The 23,064-nt window shown below is 43.8% G+C and overlaps 1 protein-coding gene across 1 annotated transcript in view; it reads right to left on the reverse strand.

Annotated features, from left to right (window-relative positions):
- Positions 1–23,064, reverse strand: part of LOC148031570 (uncharacterized) — a 150,181-nt gene that overhangs the window by 68,922 nt on the left and 58,195 nt on the right. Inside the window, exons 10-11 of the mRNA XM_087685126.1 lie at positions 12,811–13,060; positions 12,413–12,711 (exon numbers count right to left, since the gene is read on the reverse strand). Coding sequence (XP_087541252.1) covers positions 12,413–12,711; positions 12,811–13,060 — 549 coding nt within the window. The remainder of the gene's footprint in view (positions 1–12,412; positions 12,712–12,810; positions 13,061–23,064) is intronic.

A 23,064-nucleotide genomic window follows, 5' to 3' on the forward strand; every position in this document is an offset into this window, starting at 1 on the left:
TCGGTAGGGGGGGGGATGGGGGTGGATTGAATTGCGCTATGGTGGAGTGGCTAGAGATGCATGGTGGGTGTGGGGAGGGGGTGGTAACCCTGGCAAGGGGGGGCTGTGGGCCATGGTCAGTGGGGGGGGGGGGGGGATGTGGGAGGGTGGGTGAGGGGCCTGTGGTGGGGGGTCCGGCGAGGCAATCTGTGGCTCATGTAGGTAAAATGGGGGGGATTTGGTCTTGCCGGGTGGGGCGGGCAGGGGGGGTTGTGGAGTGCTCTGCCGAGAGGGGGGCGCTCATCCGCCATCACCCTGCTAACGAGGCTAGGCTTGAGGGGTTGGCTGCACCCCCCCTTGCCGTCTCCCTCTCTGTCGCCTCTGGACCCTTGTGAAACCGTCAGCATCCACCTGCGGACTTGTAGGCGGAGCCGCCTTGGCTCCAAACCGTGTGCAAACTGCTGCATGATGCCCAAAGTCGTGGCAACGCAAGCATTGCTCTCCTTGCCCAGTCACAATGACCTACTACCTAAAGGAATGCCCGCTTGCCTCAATCTCTAGGAACTGTGGGATATTCTTGACCTCCTTCACTGCCACCCGTACCTTTGGGACCCTTGCCGCTGTCAATACATCCGCGAAGGACGCGGGAAGGATAGTACCGAAGAGCCTCCCGAAGTCTTCCACTACTGACAGTACTCAATCGCCAGGCCGGGGAAGAGGAGGGTGACCAGGTGCCGAAGAAACCTGTTGTGGAGTGCAAATGCCTCCACCGTGAAGCCACTGTACCAAGGGACCATGTATGACCCCCTTCGTGGATGCATAAGGTGAATTGAGCTGAGGCGGACCATGAAGATCCCTTGGCCCAACAGGACCGCCTCCATGATCTGCACCGAGCCGATGCTCAGCGTGGAGTGGAGCCAGTCCCAAAGCTGGGCCCTAGCTAGGGAGTGTCCTGCTACCTGACCATAGATTGTTGTTTCCATTAGTTCCAGCTCCTTAGCTCGGACGGCTAAGAGCTGCTCCTCATAGAGGATTACGCGCAAGGTGTTCGACTGGGGGGCACTCGGTGAGTACGCCGGCGTCAGACCAAAGGTTTCCATTGCTCGTCCCTACTAGGAGAACCTACCTATCTCGCTGCTGTGTTGCTGAATGGAGAGTTGCTGCAGGGGGAGGGAGCAACTGGAGGGAAAGGGACGAAAAAAGAGGGGGGGGGGTTTAGGGCGGATCGGACGGCGCGCACAAGTAACTGACAGCAGCTTGGCGCGCGCGGGGGGGATCAACCTGGGGGACAGCTAGGCAAGAGGGGGAATAGGCGGCCGTTACACACCTTGGGGGCGAGGGCGCGCGAGCCGAGCAGAGACGGCCACGATCAGTCGGGCAGCGTGCAGGACAGTCGGACAGCAACTACGACCAGTCGGCTTGCGCGATCGTCGGACAGTGGGCGAGTCGAAGCGGAAGGCGCGATCGGACGGGCGAAGTCGGACGCGCGTGTTGGGCGGGGGATGGCGCGATCGTCAGACAGCGGGCGAGTCGAAGCGGAAGGTGCGATCGGACGGGCGACCAGTCAGACGCGGGTGTTGGGTGGGGGGGACAGCAGCGCGACGTGTAGGCGGAACGTCTTGGGGTTGTAGGATACAATATGTGTGATTTTAGGTGAGGAGTAGAGGCATGACTAGTGCCTTAGAACCAGTGTCGAGTTTGTTTTAGGTCCCGAAAATTACTATTTCATTAAACAATGGGTTCTAATAGGTGATATTGAAGTGGTTTATATTACCATAGATGATCAACCTACTAACATTTTCACCAAGGCCTTGGGAGCTTAGAAGCTTCAATACTTCAAGACTATCCTTGGAGTTTTGGAGTTGATGAGCTCATGCTTAGCTTAACGGGGACTATTGAGATGTCGAGCTCTACATGAGCACATATTTTTCCACTTACTCATGAAGGGGTACATCACAATAAGAAGTAACGAGCAGCAATGCATCCCAAAACTTCTTATTGTATTGCTCTAAATTCTTGCATTCCTTTGCATCAAGCTTGTTCCAAGCTGTCATAATGCCCACCTCAAAGGTACTAGTCAACCAATTCGATGCAAACATTTGCTTGAATTGCAATGGAACCATGCAACCAGCCTTCTCGGATAGGGTGGTTTAACCTAATTAAACACTTAATTACAACAATCAGTGAATGAACTGTGAGAGCAAAGGATCGAGATACAGCCAGATTCAGTAGACAGTGTGAGAGTGAGAGAGACAGAGTTGAAGCATGACACCCAAGAGAATAGACTGAATGAGTGTAATCTGAAAGTACAAAGTACAACCCTTAAACCTTAGGGTTGTAGGGGGGTGTTCACACCCGACACACACTAAGTGCCTAAATGTGTGTAACATAAGCACATAAGTACATACGATAATAAGACCATAAGTCTGGGGGAAAAAACCTCTCCTACCGAGAGTAAAAAGTGCCCCAGTGTCCTACTGATCACCGACACTCCCATATGAGCGTAGGCGTAAGTAAGGCGTGAGTAAAATACCCAACAAACCCCCCTGGAGTGAAGAGTGATCAAGAGTACAAGGATAATCCGCCACCAAAGGATATCAAATTTAAAGCATCGCGAAATGCTTCAAATTTGTCACGAGGAAGAGCTTTGGTGAAGATGTCTGCCACATTACTGGTGGTAGGACAATAGACAAGGCTGATATCACCTGCATGTAGCCTCTCTCTGACAAAGTGATAGTGAATCTCAATGTGTTTCGTGCGAGCATGAAACACTGGGTTCCGTGCCACTCCAATGGCACTCTGATTGTCAGTGAACAAAGGAGTAGGCTCAGTAACAGATACATCCAAATCAGCTAGCAAGCGTCTAAGCCATACGCATTCAACTGTGGTGGTGAAAGCTGCCTTGTACTCAGCTTCACATGACGATGTGGCAACAGTGGATTGTTTCTTGCTAAGCCAAGAAATGCAAGAAGTGCCAAGAAAGAAACAATTGCCACTAGTAGAGTGACGTGTATCATAATCACCAGCCCAATCAGAATCACTGTAAGCATGTAAATGCAGTGGTCCCCCCTTGGCATAAAGCAACCCAAGAGAACGAGTACCCTGCAAGTAGCAGAAAACACGCTTAACAGCTTGCCAATGTGACATACGTGGCTGATGCATATACCTGCTCAAGGCTGAAACTGCAAACTGTATGTCCGGCCTAGTATTGCATAGATAGATAAAGCATCCAACTGCAGGAACATATGTATGTATATCAAACAAATCACTGTCATCATGTAATGACAGTTTCAGTCCAGGTTCCATGGGAGTACAAACTGGCTTGCAATCCTGTAAGCCAAATTTCTCAAGAAGCTGCCCAATATACCTTGACTGTGATAACCCAATACCTCGAGCAGTATGTATGAACTAGATGCCCAAGTAGTAATGCAAAACTCCCAAGTGAGACATGTCAAAAGTTTGCTGCAAATTTTGTTTGAATGCTGAAATCTGATCAGTATGTGTTCCAGTGAGCAAAAGGTCATCAACATAAAGACATAAAATCAGCATAGATCCCCTTCTTTACATACGTAAAGGGTAGACTCAGATGAACTGTTTAGAAACCCCTGACCAAGCAAGAAAGCATCTATCTTTTCATACCAAGCTCTAGGAGCTTGTTTTAAACCATATAGTGCCTTTTTGAGCTTGCATACCAAATGTTCTAAGCCTTCAACTGCAAAACCAATGGGCTGCTGTACATAAACTTCCTCCTGAAGTTCCCCATGCAAAAATGCAGTCTTGGTATCTAGTTGATGAACTGTCCAACCATAATGTGCAGCCAAAGCAATCATAGACCTAATGGTCGTCATACGGGAAGTAGGAGCAAATGTCTCCTCATAATCAATGCCCTTTTTCTGTGCGTAGCCTTTAGCTACCAGCCGTGCCTTGTATTTATCAATGGATCCATCTGCTTTTCTTTTCAATTTGTAGACCCATTTTGTTCCAATGGCTTTCTTCCCAAATGGCAAGGACACCAAATCCCAAGTGTGATTCTTAGTAATAGAATCTAATTCAGCTTGCATGGCTGCCTTCCAATGCGCATTGTGTTGTGCATCCTCATAACATTCAGGCTCTTCATTATTAAAAGTACTTGCTGCCATAATAAACTCCATAGTATATGCTGAATCATGCAAACAAGTTTGCCTTCTAGTACGACCAGCCATGGGTGCATCCAAAGGACTATCTTGCATAGTCTGCAAATACCATCTAGGTAGCTGTCTAGCATCCTGGCTGTGTGCAAGCTCTTGCTGAATTTCTGTTTCAGCATTATGCTGAGTATTCCGATCAGCCAATGGCTGAATTTCTGCACTTTCAATAGGAGCAGCTGGCTGAACATTAGGTTCATTTTGTGAACCTCCAGCTGAATCACCAAAAGTAATGGGCAGCAGCCCTTCAAAAACATCACGGGCAGCCTGATATGTGTCCAAACCAGCCAAGGATAATTTTGATTTTTCATCAAAAACAACATCCCTGCTGACAAAAACCTTCTTAGTAACGGGATCATAGAGTCTGTAGCCTTTGCTCTCATTGCTATATCCCATAAAAATGCACTTAACAGCCTTGTTGTCCAATTTTCTTCTAAGTACCTGTGGAATATGGGCATAGGCAAGACACCCAAAGGTACGAAAGTGACCAATAGAAGGTTTACGGCTGTTCCAAGCCTCAAATGGTGTGATGGTCTTCAAGGCTTTGGTAGGGCATCTGTTCAAAATGTGGCAAGCACACATGACTGCTTCCATCCAAAAACTATGAGGCAAGCTCTTTGCCTTCAGCATACATCTGGCCATCTCCATGAGTGACCGATTTTTCCTCTCTACTACCCCATTCTGCTGTGGAGTATAAGCTGTAGTATACTGATGTACTATGACCTTCTGCTGCAAAAAAGAATTCAGCATAGAGGACATGTATTCCCCCCCTCGGTCCGAACGGAGAGTCTTAATGTGGCATCCAGATTGGTTTTCAACAAGCGCACTGAAAGCCAAAAATGCATCATACACTTCTGACTTCTTTTTCAAACAATAGACCCAGCAAAAACGTGTGAAGTCATCAATGAATGTCACAAAATAATAACAACCACCCAATGACATGGTCTGCATAGGCCCACATACATCTGAATGCACCAACTCCAATCTGGTTGTTGCCCTGAAAGCAACATCACGAGGAAATGAGAAACGATGCATTTTTCCCAAAATGCATCCCTCACATAAGTGCTCAGGAGGTCTCTCCAAGAGAGGTAAGCCATCCAGCATCTGAGTACGCTGTAAAAGCATCAAGCTGCCAAAGTTTACATGCCCTAAACGAGCATGCCATAACTCCGTCTGTATCATAGCAGGAGTAAGAGTGGATGTCAAGTATGCTGACTGATCTACTGAAAGAGCATCCAACTCATATAAACCATGACACAAAGATCCTGTCAAGACCAATGTCATGCATTCTTTTTCTCGAACCATGCAACGGTCATCATCAAAAGTGACCTGCATACCACAACGTGCCAAAGAAGAAATAGAAAGCAAATTCTTCTTTATTCCAGGCACAAACAAAGCATCCTGCAGGCGGAGAATAGAGCCATCAATGGCTGTGAGCTGAATCTCCCCAATACCACGAACAGGGTATGATGCATTATTGGCACACTGTACCGATTTCCCAACGGGAGGTGCACTAACTGAAGCAAACAAATCTCTGCGAGATGTGATATGTCTAGAAGCACCACTGTCAAAGAACCAAGTGTCAGCATCCTCTGTAGAGCTAAGTGCTCTATCGGCCCAAGAGATATCATAACTGCAAGTGTAAAAACAATAGTCCCGGTCCGCAACAAAGGACGCGGATTCACTAGCAGTGGAAGCAGTAGTAGAAACAGACATTCCTGACTCCTTTTTCTTCTCTTTGGCAATGCACTTTCTGCACTCATTGATATAGTGGCCGGGCTTCTTACAATAATGACATTTTCCTTTCTTTGCTTGCGTCCCCCCTTGTGACTGATTGTGCGATGTGCCCGAAGTGCCAGAACTCTGTGGAGCATTTTTCACCTTGCTGTTCTTGCCTTTCTGTCTTGCCACAAAAGCCTGCTCAGAGACTATAGCATCCACACCACTATTTTTCCGTGTTTGCTCCTCCTCTAGAAGCAAGCTAACCAGCTGAATAAAAGTGAGTGGGTGCTCAGCAATCCTCATTGTGAGGTTCAATGCAGTATGAAAAGACAAGTACGAAGGAGGTAGGGAATTCAAGGTGGTGGATATCAACTGTGCATCCGAAAAATACTCATCTACATTCATGAGCTGCTCCCTCAAGTCCTGAATCTTGTTTAAGTGATCCTCATAGAATCACCTTCATGCATCTTCAGAGTTTCCAACTCTTTCTTCAAGAAAGAGATCCGTGTCTCATTTTTTCCTACAAACATATGCTCCAAAGTCAACCATGCATCTTGTGAAGAAGATGCCGAATGGATATGAGGTATGATGGACCGCTGAACTGCCAAAGCAATCAGTGACAAGGCCTGTGCATCACGGGTATCCCAAGCTTTTTGAGCTGCAGTTCTTGGAGGAAGTGGCTGAGGTGGAGCGGGCTGAGGTCCCCGTTGTCCATGTGCGCCATGGGGAGGAGGAGTAGCGGGAGCTACAACTCCCGGCCGAGTTTCCTCTCCACTGACATAATCCCATAAATTCTTGGTCACTAATACATTTTTCATCATAAATGACCAAAGGGAATAGTTGTTTCCGTCCAGTCTGTCCTCCTTGGATACATACGTAAAAACATCACCTCCCTGATTTGCCATGATGACAAATTTCCAAAGACAAAATGAGCAATGTCAAAGCAGTACGAACTGGAAATCTGCAAATTTCCAGAAATTGCAGCAAATACGTTTCTGCAATTGATGTGCAAGGGCGTACTCTGTCAGAAAACTGTCCTTTACTGCACGCTTCCCAAGGTGCAAACAGTGCAATGCAACACTGTTATGAATAAATCCCCAAAGTTTTTGCCAAAATCTTTGTAAAAAACAGTCGTTCTGTGACTGTATCAACAATTTAAATGCATCTGTCCTCCAAATACACAAAAGCCCCAAAATGTCTGACGATCCTGTCTAAAAATTTGCATGAAATTTTTCCCTACACTGGTTCTGTGTTGCCGCGTGTGACCCTCCACTTCCAGAATTGGTCTTGGGCTGAAATTTAAAAAAAAATGTTTAAAAGTGCTCCTTACGTGGTCGTCTGGCGGGCTGACCAGTCGCGTTGGGCAGGCGGGCTGCGCGTGGACAGGGCAGGCGGCGTGAAGCACGTCGCGAGCTGCTGACGTGGAAGTAGATAGGCGGGCAGGTGGGTGACTGGTCAAACGGGCGTTGTCCTGACGAAGATTGCGTGCGGACTGGCGGGCTGGTGGTGCTACTCGCGAGCAGGCGTTGACTCCGGGGACAGGACGTGGACGTGCTGCTGACGTGAAGATTGCTGACGGGCGACTGCTGACGACGAGCTGTACTGTGCTGAGGCAGCGCTGAGGAACAGCGCCTGACTGCTGACTCACGACGAGCTGTACTCTGCTGACAGGACTGACGACAGGCTGTACCTGTGCTGACGTGACGTCTGACAAGGTTTGACGTTAGGCAGCGTCAGACCCTGTGCCCTGGAGACACGTTGCGTGGAGCTGTGTGTCAGCGGCCTGGAGCAGGACTGGCGTGTGCTGCAGACTGCAGACTTGCACTCTGCAGGCAGAAGCTGAGTTCAGAGCTGAGCTCTGATACCAAATGTGAGAGCAGAGGATCGAGATACAGCCAGATTCAGTAGACAGTGTGAGAGTGAGAGAGACAGAGTTGAAGCACGACACCCAAGAGAATAGACTGAATGAGTGTAATCTGAAAGTACAAAGTACAACCCTTAAACCTTAGGGTTGTAGGGGGGTGTTCACACCCGACACACACTAAGTGCCTAAATGTGTGTAACATAAGCACATAAGTACATACGATAATAAGACCATAAGTCTAGGGGAAAAAACCTCTCCTACCGAGAGTAAAAAGTGCCCCAGTGTCCTACTGATCACCGACACTCCCATATGAGCGTAGGTGTAAGTAAGGCGTGAGTAAAATACCCAACATGAACATAAACTGAAATGCTCACTTTACCTTCATAAACTTGGACAGTGGACACCCTGTTGGCCCCAAAACTGGTGCCCCTTTTGGTATTTCTTTAATTTCAAATGCTAATGGATAAATTATAAGCCGAGATTTCACGATCTCCTTGGCTGATTCAAAAGCCCCTTGCTGTTCCAATAATCAGCAAAGCATTCGGGCAAATTGCCCCTTGATTTTCACCCAAGACTTGCTCTAATGGAACCCCAACTGGTCAAATGCTGCCCCAAATTCACAATAGATGGGCTGGCATCTGAAATCTTCACAATTCCACCAATTTCCGGTGCTGATTTCAGTGTACAATGCCTTTGACTGATGGCACGGGTCCCAAGGTGGCTGCTTAACCCTAATTACTGCTGTAATTTAAGGTTTACAGCAGTAAACTCTCTGTTGTCCACCAAATTTGGCTGTACTCTGCTACCAATGGCTGAGAATTACTGATAATTCTTGAGCATAGATTGGAGGAGATGAGAGAATGCTGTAGAGAGAGAGAAATCAGTTGAAAGTATCTTTTGATTCGTAGCTCTGATGACAAATTTGATGGCACCAACAGCTTCAAAAGGGGAGTAAAACAGCAGCTCAACTGACGAGCCCTCCTCTTCTACTGTTGCCTCTCTTGAGGCGGAAGAGAAAACATGTTGCCCCTTGTCCTGTTGCAGCGCGCGATCAGTCGTCGTCGCCTCTCAGAGCCAAATCTGATCACCTTCTCTCCCTCCACCAAGCTCAGAATGGCTGTAATTCAGCTTCCACCACCCTCCAATAGCCTTCTCCCTAGTTGCATGGAAATGTTTTGCCAAGTGGCAGCCTTCCTAATGCATTTTCAGCCATTAAATTAATTTTTCAGAATTAATTAATTCTAAAAATTAATTTCAGCCCTTTTGACCCTGCCCAAAATTAAACATGCCCATCTGTAATGAAATTGGCTAGGCCATTTGCAACTTGGAGTGGTTCCCAACCTCTGTTGACCCTTAGACTAGCATTAATTTATTAATTAATGCTAGTCCCTAATGTCACCACTAACACCTAAAGGCCAAACAATTGTCCTAGGGTCCAACCTGGCACCAACTGACCACCAAAACCCAGTTGGCATAACTTAACACAACTTTTTCCTTTAACACCCACCACTGCATCCTCGGGGTCGTTGGCCCGTTTCCATGAAATAACTGCCATTTGCATGACATGTGCTAAACAACCTTGCACATTTGATTAATAACTTAATCAAATGTTACTAGCAAGATTAAAGCATCTCAAAATTTCATGTCCCCGTGACACAAGATTGTCTCGGTTCGCCAAAAGGCTTCCATCACAATTTAAGCATTAGATTAGGCAAGTACAGGAAGTGCCGAACATTGACTATGCTAAAGTGTCGTCATTAGAACCCAATCGGTGCCATTTTAGGGAGGTGGAGTTGAGACTTTACCCTACAGGTAGAGAGATTGATATGCATCGCTCCCCGTTGTTTCTCACTCTCTCTAAACCGAGTACGGCAATGATTCACTTCGGCTTGAGAGATGATAGCAATGCAGTCACCTCAAAAGCCAACGCTAGATGGCTCATAGAAGACTATAGCATATAACATAGGTTCTAAAACCATATTTCCTCTTCGGATAGGGTGGTAATAAAGCACTTCATTACAGAAATCAATAACTTAGCATAAACTGAAACGCACACATTACATTAACAATTTCGGACAATAGACATCCGATTGGCCCCAAAGCTAGCGCCCCTTTTGATATTTCTTTATCTTTAATTCCTAATGGATAGTGTACAAGTTGAGATTCCACAATCTCCTTTGCTGATCCAAAGCCCCTTACTATACATACAATTAGCAAGTAATTTGAGCCAATTGCACCTTGATTTTCACCCAGAAATTGCACAAATGGAACCTCCAACTGGCCATGTGTTGCCCTAATTTACATTGGATGACCGGGCATCTGAAATCCTTGTCAATTCTATGAATTTCAGGTGCTGATTTCAGTGCACATTGCCTTCTCTTGTTGGGATGGGTTCCAAGGTGGCTATCAAACCCTAATTTTTGCAAAAAGTTAGGGTTTATAGTAAAAATCCTCTTACTGTCCAATAATACATGGAAAATTAAAAGTTAGGCTAGTAGATATTAATTGTTTTAACATGAGAGTGGCTACCCCCATGAGATAGAGTGTCATAAGGCATTATCCATCCAATACTAATACAGCTTACAAACCACAAATGTCTTTGCTTCAATTTTTAATAATAAGTCATGAATATGACGAGAGACTGAGACAATGTGTAAATCCAAGAACCTAGTCACAAGTAATTTCCAAGATCCAATTTCATTTACAAGACATGCACAATTGATCAAAAAAAGAAGCTAGTTCCAATGATGGCAAGTCACAAGTGCTAAGTATAAAAAATAGAAGATACAAAAAGAAACTAAAGGCTAATACTGAAGATGAGCTATGTGTAATGTGAAAGCTTCATGAAGAGGCTTAGGCATTGTGATAGGGATAAGGAATATAGAGAAATAGGTAGAGGTAGCAAAAGAGAAAGAAACAGGAGGTGAAGGAAGAGAAAATAGAAATAGGTAGAGATAGGAGATGCGTGTTGAGCTATAAAATGCATTACATGCTAATTAGCCTCTTAAATAGCTCCAAAACATGCTTATTTAATGAAAAACCCTAAAATGGAGTGTAGTTTGAGAGAGTTTCTGTGAAAACCTAATTTGGGAGGATCCATCCACATCTATAAATAGATAGGCTATCCCCATTCAACTTTCATCTCTTCCATGCAAGTTTCTCATCCTTGTGTGCAAATTTCAGCCATCAATCTCCCACCACATGGGGGTCCAACTTTCGCAATTGTTGTCATCACCTCGTCTACTCCTCCAACTACTTGGCAACTTCTTTCATATTATTGGCTGTATTGTTGCGCTTTACTGTGGCATATTACCTTGACATTCTACTGATACGTTCTATTGTTGTGTTTTACTACATCATTCTACTATCATGTTCTTGCAGGGTTCTACTGTTGTGTTTAGTAGCCTCGCCCAATTCCTGGCATTTGAGGACTCTATTTCGCTCCCTCAATAGTGATCTCCTTTCTCATCTCCGACTAGTGGTTATAGCACTCAGGATCCATCTCCGGTGGCGTCACTCTCCGACAACACCGCTCTGGCCTTTGCACTCTGTACACTCTTACATTCATTTAGAATATTCATTCACTTCAAAGTTGTATTCTTTCACTCTCTTCTCTACTTGTGTTTGAGTTTTGAGTTTTACTTTTAGGATTTGAGTTTCGCATGTATTTATTCGTATTGTTGTGTTTCTATTATGGTCATACACTTTATGTTTCCTCAATGCAAACCCTTGCAACTACTCCACAGTTTGCTTCACAATGAGACACAAGAGGAAAATGAGAATTGTAGAGGTAGAGAGAAGTGGATGGAGGAGAGAAAAGAGTAGAGTAGCTTGTAAGAGAGAGATAGAAGAGAGGAGGTGCTAAGTGAGGCATAGGTAGAGTTCAATGAGGATAAAGAGGAAAATTTTATAACAAAAAGCCACTTTTCTTTACTACCAACTCACCCCCCCTCTTTTAAAAAAATGAGCAAAAACTAGATGGATCGTACATGTCCAACTAGATAGGACGGATCGTACTATATTGATCCGTCAGCAAATGGAATGCAACCATGATTAAGCACGGTCATCTTTATGCCACAAAGTAGTTGAGGCCTAGTGTTGTAGGGCGTTGATATATAGATGCTATGGTGAAAGCAATAAAGACTTTCTTTGGTCAACTTTGAGACAACACATCGATGCTTTATGAGGTCTTACACCATAAATGAAAAGGCATTGAAATTTTAAAGGAAGAATTACATAACATCTCATTGTTAAAGGGATTTCATTTTGAGCTACCGCTTAGCTTTTATGACTGAAAAAATTGGATTGGCCCTGAATGCTCAAAAGAAACAATTGCCTCCCCTATGTAGTCAATTGTCTTTGTGCTCTTCATCAGAGTTTAATGGAAAAATCTCCACTTTCTTTCTGCACCTAGATTATATCTTAAGAACTTTTTCACCGACACACTCCCTGCGCCCCCCACCAACCCCCCCCCCCCCCCCAACCCCTTGCCCCCCGACGTTTCATTCAAGGGGAGAAGGCCAATCTGCTGTGCAGACAGACTATGCCATCATCCAGATGCAAATGAATACATGCATACACATCACAGTGTCACACTATCACTCAGCATGCAAATGAATGCAAATGTATCAATAAAAACATAAATACTAAAACTATGTATTACCTGGTGGCATCTACATGATTTACTGATGTCAGCATAATCACTGCTGAAAGAACATCATTGGCAGAATATGAAGTGCTGGGTGATGCAAAAGGCTTGTCTGCTCTCATACTAGAAGAATGGTGCCTTTCAAGAAGGTGAGGCATTTCACGAAGAAAGTTCAATAGTTCAGAGACGTCATCTCCATTGAGCCACATATCCAGCAAAACAACATTGTATTTTTGAGCAGCCTCAGCTGCAGTCTGCAGGACAGATTCAGCAGCTCCCGTGTTCCCAGCACCCTGAGCTACCATACCCCAATTCTGTTATGAAAAAGAAAGGCACATCTCTCAGGGATAACTTGAATTACGTCATCTAGAAAGAAATCTTCATATATTGTTAAACTGGATAGTATTGTTCACCTGCAATATGTCCACCAAATTTTTTTGGCTGGTTGGGTTATCATCCACCACCAAAGCATGAACACCCTTAAACAGATCAATCCTTGAAGTAACTAGAAGATTGCAGGATGGAGGAACATGAAATCTAGCTGTAAACCAGAATGTACTTCCATGATCCACTAACCCATCACTTTCCACCCACATTTTTCCACCCATCGCAGCTGCAAGTTTAGAAGATATGACGAGTCCCAACCCTGTTCCTCCATAAACCCTGCAGCAACCCCAACATGGCCATGCACACACTACAATCATATATTGCATCAACCTTACAGCAAGTTGAGAGAAAAAAGTTGTGTCTTACAAGACATTGTTATGAGAAAAACAAGCTACCATGAATAAAATGAGAGTCATGAAAATTTGTCAGCCTGTACACATACTAGAAGTAAAACAACTGTTGTAAATGAAAAATCATGACATTATTGAGAACTAGCTAAAGTATCTTAACGAATGATTTGCTCATAATTAACTTCAAAAACGTCTTAAGCTGCAGTGCTAATGCACATGGAGGGGAATGCTTGTTTTGATAGATCTTGTCAAAAAAATGACTAAGAGACCAAGGAGATAGTATGGTTTGCGGGGAGGAACACAAAGTGTGTACGGAAAACATAGAGAGAGAGGAAAAACTCAAGAAACACAAGGACACATTGATGATGCACTGAATCATGCCATGAGAAGAAAAGTTGATACAATGGAGCTAAAGCTCACAAGATGACTGCACTCTCGTGTCTGAATCAAGTGGCAGCACCTATAAGGAATTTGCATGGTGAAGGGAGTGAAAGGCAAGTCCTCCGGGTAGTGGGCTATCGAAGTAATCATTGAAAGGTGAAGGACAGCTATCAAGGGAGCGAACCGCAGTCCTTTGATGCCGTCGGAGATGAGGAAGATGATCACCACTTTTGAGGGAGCTAACTACAGTCCTTAGATGTTGGGAAGTGCCGTGGGAAGCAAAAATGAAAATCCCAAAGTGTGTTAGAGCTGTCAAATGCAAAGAAAGCAGCCCAAATGTTAACGCTAGGTGGAGTATGATGATCTAGATGTAGAGGAAGTCCCTAGGCTGCAAAACACAAATACCTGGGGTGTATTGGGCTGATGCCACGTGTGAGGAGGTTGTCACCAGGTGAAGAATGTTGTCTCTAGGTGTTGAGAGTTGATGCCAGGCAAAGGATGTGAAGATATGCTAGGGTTTGCACCAAGGAAACATAGCATGCACGACCAAGATTGAAAGACAAAGACTTAGATAGAGACAAGCAAAACTCAAACCCTAAACACAAAACACAAAATCGCAAAGCTCAAACACAGAGATATCAGGTGCTATGATGGCACAGTAGATGGAGACCTCCAAATAGTATGGCAATGGTTGAAAACACACCCTACTAGGGCTGGACAGAGATGGGCTGCAGTCTCGGTGGTGTGGCTGCATAGTAGATGGTAGGTGGCTGATGGCTGAAATCTGCACAGTAGATTGCGAAACCTGCACAGAAGGATGAGGTTGAATGGTGGGTAGTCTGTCTATTTATAGGTGAAGGTTGCCCCAAAAATTTAGGGTTTTTAGGAGCCACTGAAACTCTCTCAAACTGTGCATCAAATTTGCGTTTTTTATTAGTTAAGCTTGTTTTGGGGCTGTTTAAAAATACTAATCAGTTATAGCACGTGTTTTAGCTCAACATCGCCTCTCAAGCCCAAAAGTGAGCCTAAAAGGAAAGGCTAGCAATATTTATCCCAAAGCAGTCAGAGCATTGAACAAAGGGTGCACATTGGCTATCCAGTGGCCTACTAAGACTACAAAGGCAATGGTTATCTTACCAACGGAGTAAGTAATCACCCCAGATAGGACACCAGGGCATCGAACAAAGGGTGCTCGTCGGCTGCCCAATGGCCTACCAAGCCCTACAAAGGCGAATGGAACCACATTAAACCTTTTTTTTGTTGTGAAAAGTTGATTTTAGGGGTGGCGGCCGATTAAGTAACAATGACCCAAAAGACGGAAGTAGCGATGATACACTCAACACATCACAAAACAGTACAAGCTTACCCAATCACTCAAGTGTCGATGATGAGGGAAAGGTGATGAAGGATCATGTGAAAAAGAATGGTGGTGTAATCCACCAATGGAAATAGCCTAGGATCCTTCTAGTGGTGCTCTACACAATGGGATGCATAGTATACTACATGTTGAAGAATGCTCGTACAGCAAGTGCCACTTGGACAATGTCCCTCGTGAGAAAATTGTTCACTTGCCTAAGTGCCTTAGTACAAAGATAATGAAATCATACAATGTCACGAGGACGTGAAATTTTATTGCTTTGCTTAGCATTTGATTTAAAGTTAATCACGTGTACTAATGTGGCTTACACATGAGAGATGCAAGTTAATTATTTCATAGTGTGGCACCCAAGACCCAATGTCCTTCGTGGGGAAATTGTTCACTTGCCCAAGTGTCCTAGTACAAAGATAATGAAATCATGCAATATCACACGAACGTGAAATTTTATTGCTTTGCTTTGCATGTGATTAAAAGTTAATCAAGTGTACTAATGTGACTTACACATGAGAGGTGCAAGTTAATTATTTCACAGTGTGGTACCCAAGACCCCGAGATATTAGTTGGTGGAAGTAAATTTTTAAAATTAATATTTTAAAAATTAATTTAATAAGGTGGATAGCTGAAAAATGGGATTAGAAGGTTGCCACTTGGCAAAACTTACCCATACAAGTGGAAAAATCGTTTGTAGGGGCTGGTGCAAGCTTATTCCAGCCATTCTGAGAGAGAAGGAGGCTATTACATAGCAAGAAAAGATTACTGATGTGATTTACAGCCACTAGGGATTAGTCTCCTACAGCATGTGACAACAGTTTGGAGCCCTCCAAGAGCAAGTGACAGTAACCCAAGGTTCTTTTGCTGCAGATAACAACATATAGGATGGGGCAGAAATCCTTCTGGTGGTCCTAAGTTGTAGGTGACAACTTCCATGGCTGTTTGAGTAAGACTCCATCAAATTTTTAGCGTTTCTCGAGATGAAACTATGGAATTTCTTTCTCTACAACATTCTCTCACATCCAATAGCCATCTCTCAAGTTATCTTAGCATTTTCTAGCAGTTTGAGCCATCAAATGAAGATATTTCAATCAATCTCTATTGTAAACCCTAATTTACAACAATAAATAGGGTTTTGGCAGTCCCCTTAGAATGTATGCTCCACATTGAGAGCCTACGACTTGAATTCTAGAAGCTGAAATTGAGGAATTTCACGGAGATTCACGAGACCAACCAATCAATATCAGATTTGGGGCTATAATATTGATCATGCAAATGCTCTGTATAGTGTTGGTCATGAGAAAAAATGTTGCTAGTGATGCATGCAATGTATGGGAAAATATATATTGGTATAGTTGGTAGTATGCAAATTTCCATGCACAGTCATATCGCAATGGTTGAAAGTATGCAAACAATAATGTTTTCTTATGCATCTAGTGCTCCTAGCATGTCAAGTACACGTGGAGGCTAGTTGACTGGATGCAATGTTACATATTAGTTAAATTAAATTTGCAACAATGTGAAAGTATAAAGTATCGCAATGCTTAAGGGAAAGAAATGTCTACAACCTAGTGGAGGTTTCGAGGCAAGTAAAGTTAGAGGTGAAGTTTTCATATGCTTCTTAGTAAAGCTTTAGCATTGTTTCACCAATAGATGCAAAGTGAATGGAAGAGGATGACTTTGCAAACCATCCTTAGTTGTTGTAGCTTTACGTAGATGCCTTTTAGCTCAAGATTAGTCAGGTTCAACAGAGCAAGGGTCCAGAGTATTGCTTGATGCTCAAGGGAGAGATAGCACTTCCACTCCTCCAGTTATGGACAGCTCTTGTATGTAGTGAATCTTGGATGTATTCAACATGCATCCAAGGTACTGTGCTGATAGCATATTTGCAATGGGGTCACTACCCAGTGTACTAGTAGTCATTGTGAGATTCATGCAAATAAGTATGAGTTTCACACAAGCAGTGAAACTAAACTTTTGCATCAGTTTATGGTTAGTTTGACAGGAGTTTTTGCCTCAATTTTGAGACAAAATTTTTATCAATTTCAGCTCAGTTTTTGATCAATTTAAGAACCGTTTATGATCACTTTTGGGTTCAGTTCTACATTGATTACTGATCAGTAGTTGCAATGAGTCGGTGATCAGTTTGGCGTCACATTTGCAACACATTGTGATCAATTTATGATCCGATTATGCCCTATTTTCAATGGTTTGCAGCTGGTTCAATGGGTAGCAGCATGTTAGTGAATGCCATTAACAATTTTAGCCATGATTTATACTGAGAATATGCTTTATTATGGTTGTGAAGTCGAAATAGGTGAGAAACATAAGTTATGGATGCATCCAATGGGTTTCTAGCAACGGTTCTAGAATAATTTTCAGTTTTACGTTATGTATATGTTGGTTGGAAATTTTCAACAGATTTGGGACATATGGCATGGTTGGACAATAGTAGCCAATGTTGCAATTGCGATGCCTTATGGAAATTCCAATGCAATACGCTTTTCCTTCGGCACAATGTAGTGCAATCAAGAACGATTGTAGGGATTTCAAGGGGGGGTTTGTCAAGAGGACATGAAACTTGATTGCTTTGCTGAGCATTTGATTAAAAGTTAATCAAGTGTGCTAATGTGACTTGCACATGAGAGATGCAAGTTAATTACTTCACAGTGTGGTATCCAAAACCCCGAGATATCAGTTGTGCCAAAGGCAAAAGTTGTAACAAGTTATGCTTGACAGGTACTAGGTGGTATCTGGTGTCAAATTTTGGCCTAGACTAATTTATTGGCCACTAATATCACTGTTAAAGACTATGCATTAATTAATTAGTTAATGACAATCTAAGGGTCAACAACTGCACAAGGATACTTGGAAAACAAAATGGCCTAGCTAATTTAATTATTGGTTGATGGAATTACTTTTTTGAGCACTACAATATTTATTAAGTTAATTTTCAGAATTAATATTCGAAAAATTAATTTAATAAGAAGGATAACTGAAAAATGGGATTAAAAGGCTGCCACTTAGCAAAACTTACCCATGCAAGTGGGAAAAACGTTTTTAGAGATTGGTGGAAGTCTATTTCATCCATTGTGAGAGCAAAGGAGACTGTTAGAGAGCAAGAAGAGGCTGCTGATGTGATTTGTAGCTAGTAGGGATCAGTCCTATAGCATGTGACCACAGTTTGGAGCCCTCCAGGAGCATGTGATAGCAACTTTGAACCCTCCAAGAGCAGATGATACCAGCCCATAGTCCTTCTGTTGGCAGATGACAGCATATAGGATGGGAAAATTGTTGGGCATTTCACTTACGCCTCACTTACGCCTACGCTCACATAGGAGTGTCAGTGATCAACAGGACACTGGGACACTTTTTACTCTCGATACGAGAGGTTTTTTCCCCTAGACTTATGGTCTTATTTCGTATGTGCTTATGTCACACACTTACGGGCACTTATTGTGTTCGGGTGTGAACACCCCCTACAACCTTAAGGTTTAAGGATTGTACCTTGTACTTTCAGTCTACACTCTTTCAGTCTATTGCATTGGGTGTTGTGCTTCACTCTCACACTATCTACTATTTTTTGTACTGAGCTTCAACCTTGACTTCATTTCACATTTGGTATCAAAGCATTGGCTCTGTTCAACTCAGTTGAGTCTTCTGCTCACGTCCAGTTTTGCTCCTTGTCGCCATAGACCCAAGACCACCACATATGCACCCTATCCTACAGCAACTTGACCTGTGTCCTGTATTGTAGCAGCTCGACCAGCGCCCCCTGTCTTACAGCACTTCATCTTGTATCTACCAGGCCTTGTGCTGCGCCACGTCAGTCTGCTGTACGCGCCACTATGGTCCTCTCTTGGCAACACTACCTGCCAGACTGAAAGCCCACCAGATTGTTGCACGACCCGCCAGTGCCTGCCTCCAACATTGCCTGTTCACCTTGTGCCATCTGTCCCCACCTGCGATTGACAAATCTATGACGCCTACCAGGGTTCTGAAGCCGGTTGCGACACCCAACTCCGCCCTGTCCGCCGCCCATCGTTTATAACCCCTGCCCTGCGCTTGACCAGAATGCTGCCCCCTGTGCTTGTTTGCGCTGCCTGTCTGTGCAGCCCGCCACCTGATCTGTGCCGCCAGTGCTGCCCTCTGACACCCCCGCCAGCTACCTTCAACTCCACATTTCAAAGTGGCACATATATTGCAGTTTCAGTAAACTGATAGACTGTTTTGAACAAATCTGGGGCAAGAAATTTTGGGGATTTTGCTCATACAGTGTTGCTGAACACTAAATGCACCTTGGACTACATGCATTAAAGACAGTTTTGACAGAGTGCACCTCAGTGTACTAATTGCAGAAAGTTATTTCCTACAATTTTTGAAAATTTTGAGATTTCCAGTTTGGTCCCGCTTGGACATTGATCTTTTGCTTCTTTTGGTAATTTCTTATCATAGCAAATCAGGGAGGAGATGTCTTTACCTATGTATCCAAGGAGGACAGATTGGATGGAAACAACTATTCACTTTGGTCCTTCATGTTGAAGAATGTGCTTGTAGTGAAAAATCTTTGGGATAATGTTAGTGGAGAAGAAGCTAGACCTAGAGTTGTGACTCCAACTACTCCTCCTCCAGGAGGACCTGCACAATGGGCACCTCAGGCCTACTCCACTTCAGCCACTTCCCCAAAGATCAACAGCTCAAAAAGCATGGGATACACGGGATGCACAAGCTTTGTCGCTGATTGCATTGACAATTCAGCAGTCCATCATCCCCCATTTTCGTTCAGCAGCTTTTTCACGTGAAGCTTGGTTAACTTTGGAGCAAATGTTTGCAGGAAAGAATGAGACTCGCATCTCTTTCTTAAATAAAGAAAGGGCTAGAGACATTGAAAATGGATGAGGGTGATTCTATTTAGAATCACTTAAACAAAATTCAGGACTTGCGTAAGCAACTCATGAATGTTTATGAGTACTATTCTGATGCACAGATGATATCTACTACATTGAACTCATTACCTCCTTCATACTTGGCTTTTCATAAGGCCTTAAACCTCACCATGAGGATTGCCACACAGCCGATCACTTTTCTTCAGTTAGTCAGTTTGCTTCTAGAGGAGGAGCAAACAAGAAGAAATAGTGGTGTGGATGCCATAACCTTTAAGTAGGCTTTTATGGCTAGACAAAAGGGCAAAGGTAGCCAAGTAAAGAATGCTCCACAGAGCTCTGGGACTTCTGGCACATCACAGGCAAGTAAAAAACAAGGGGGCACACAAGCCAAAAAGGGAAATTGCCATTATTGCAAGAAGCCAGGCCACTACATCACTGAGTGCAGAAAGTGAATGGCCAAGGAGGAGGAGTCAAGAATATCTGTTTCTAATGCTCCTTCCACTGCTCCTTTGTTGCAGACAGGGACTATTGCTTTTACACATGCAGTTATGACACTTCTTGGGATGATCGAGCATTTAGCTCTACTGAGGATACAAGCACTTGGTTTTTTGATAGTGGTGCTTCTAGGCATATTACATCTCGCAGAGATTTATTTGCTTCTGTTGGTGCAGCTCCAATTGGTAAGTCTGTATAGTGTGCCAACAATGCATCATACCCTATTAGAGGTATTGGGGAGATTATGCTCACAGCCATTGATGGCTCTATTCTCCGCCTATAGGATGCTTTGTTTGTGCCAGGCATAAAGAAGAATCTACTCTCTATTTCTTTTTTAGCACGTTGTGGATTGCAGGTCACATTTGATGATGACAGATGCATGGTGAGAGACAAAGAACATGTGACTTTGGCCTTGATAGGCACTTTATGCCATGGGTTATATGAGTTGGATACTCTTTCAATTGATCAGTCAGCGTACTTGGCATACACTCTTACTCCTGCTATGTTACAGGCAGAGTTATGGCATGCTACGACGGGGCATTGAAACTTTGACAGCTTGATGCTCTTACAACATACAAAGATGCTAGATGGATTACCTCTACTGGAGAGACCTCCTGAGCAATTGTGTGAAGCATGTATTTTGGAAAAAATGCATCGTTTTTTGTTTCCCCATGATGTTGCTTTTAGAGCAATAGCTAGGTTACAGTTAGTGCATTCAAATATATATGGGTCTATGCAGACAAAGTCATTGGGAGCATGTTACTATTTTGTGACTTTTATTGATGACTTTACTCGATTTTGTTGGGTCTACTCTTTGGTCAAAAAGTCAGAAGTGTATGATGCATTCTTGGCTTTTGTTGCACTTGTTGAAAACTAGTCTGGTTGTAAAATTAAGACTCTCTGTTAGGACCGAGGGGGGGAATACATGTCCCCTATGCTGAATCCTTTTTTGAAGTAGAAGGGCATTGTCCATCAGTACACTACTGCTTATACTCCATAGCAGAATGGGATTGCAGAGAGGAAAAATCAGTCACGCATGGAGATGGCCAGATGTATGCTGAAAGTAAAGAGCTTGCCACACAGTTTTTGGATAGAAGCCATCATGTGTGCTTGCCATGTTTTGAGCAGATGTCCCACCAAAGCATTGAAGAAAATTACACCTTTTGAGACTTGGAACAGCCGGAAACCTTCTGTTGGACACTTTCATACCTTTAGGTGCCTTGCATATGCACACATTCCATAGCTACTTAGAAAAAAGTTGGATAACAAGGCTGTCAAATGCATATTTGTGGGATATAGTAGTGAAAGCAAAAGCTACAGACTCTATGATCCTGTCTCTAAAAAGGTGTCCCTTGCTAGTTTAGATACATATCAGGCTGCCCGTGATGTATTTGAAGGGCTACTGCCCATTACATCTGGTGATTCAGCTGGAGTTTCAACAAGTGAACTCAATGTTCAGCCAACTGCTCCATTGGAAAATGCAGAAAATCAGCCATTGGCTGATCTGAATATTCAGCAAAGTGCTGAAACTAAAATTCAATGAGAGCTTATGTGCAATCAAGAGGCAAGACAAATACCTAGATGGTACTTTCAGACTATGAAAGATAGTTATCTGGATGCACCCATGGCTAGTCGTACTAGAAGGCAAGCTCGTATGCATGATACTGCACATACCATGGAGTTTATTATGGAAGCAAGCACCCTTGATGATGAGGAACCTGAATGTTTTGAGGATGCACAACAAAGTATGCATTGGATGGCAGCAATGCAAGCTGAATTGGATTCTATTACTAAGAATCAAACATGGGATTTAGTGTCTTTGCCATTTGGGAAGAAAACCATTGGAACAAAATGGGTCTATAAGTTGAAACGAAATGTAGATGGATCCATTGAAAAATATAAGGCAAGGCTTGTAGCTAAAGGCTATGCACAGAAGAAAGGCATTGACTATGAGGAGACATTTGCTCTTACTTCCCGCATGACAACTATCAGGTCGATGGTTGCTTTGGCTGCCCATTATGGATAGACTGTGCATCAGTTGGATATTAAAACTACATTTGTACATGGGAAACTTCATGAGGAAGTATATGTACAGCAGCCCATTGGTTTTGCAATTGAGGGATTAGAACACTTGGTTTGCAAGCTGAAAAAAGCTTTATATGGTTTGAAACAAGCTCCTTTCTTTTTCTTTTTTTTTTTGCAAGTAAAACGTGGCTGATTATATTACTCAAAAAAACTAAATACAACGCAGTGCTCAAGCTCAACAAACTAGCTAGAGCTGATGCAAAGTCACCAATACATCATGTATACAAGCCTCTCAAGGCCGTCTAGAGGGGATGGGGGCAAGAAGCCATTGGGGGGGGGGGGGGGGGGGGGGGAGGTGTATCGCCAAACAGGGCTGCCTGCCTGCATCACGAAAAAGAGACCTCGGCCGCCCCAAGTGCACATGAAGTGACATTGAAGCTCCTGACTTGCCCTGGACTCGCCCTGCACCTGATCCCATCGGCCGCGGAGGGAGTGGATGATGGAGGTCCAGAGCTCTGCTAAGGTCGCATGTACTAAAAGTCTCTCTCCACCAAAAGCCTCCAGACACCGCACCTTCCCGATATGCCATCCCGTAAGACTCCCTATGCTCTCCCATACCTCTGAGCGGTCTGCTTTGGGCTCCAGTACCTGGCGGATGGGTAGAGCCTCTAAACCGACCACTGTGCACGACCCTTCCTTGATAATGAATATTGCGTCCTACATCCCGGCCTCATACAGAAGGTGACGGCCTTGGCTGACTACCTACCAACAGAA

This window comes from Lygodium microphyllum, chromosome 9, assembly GCF_053477565.2.
Source record: "Lygodium microphyllum isolate KBCC chromosome 9, Lygodium_microphyllum_v1.1.10, whole genome shotgun sequence".
In the NCBI taxonomy this organism is placed as follows: domain Eukaryota; kingdom Viridiplantae; phylum Streptophyta; class Polypodiopsida; order Schizaeales; family Lygodiaceae; genus Lygodium; species Lygodium microphyllum.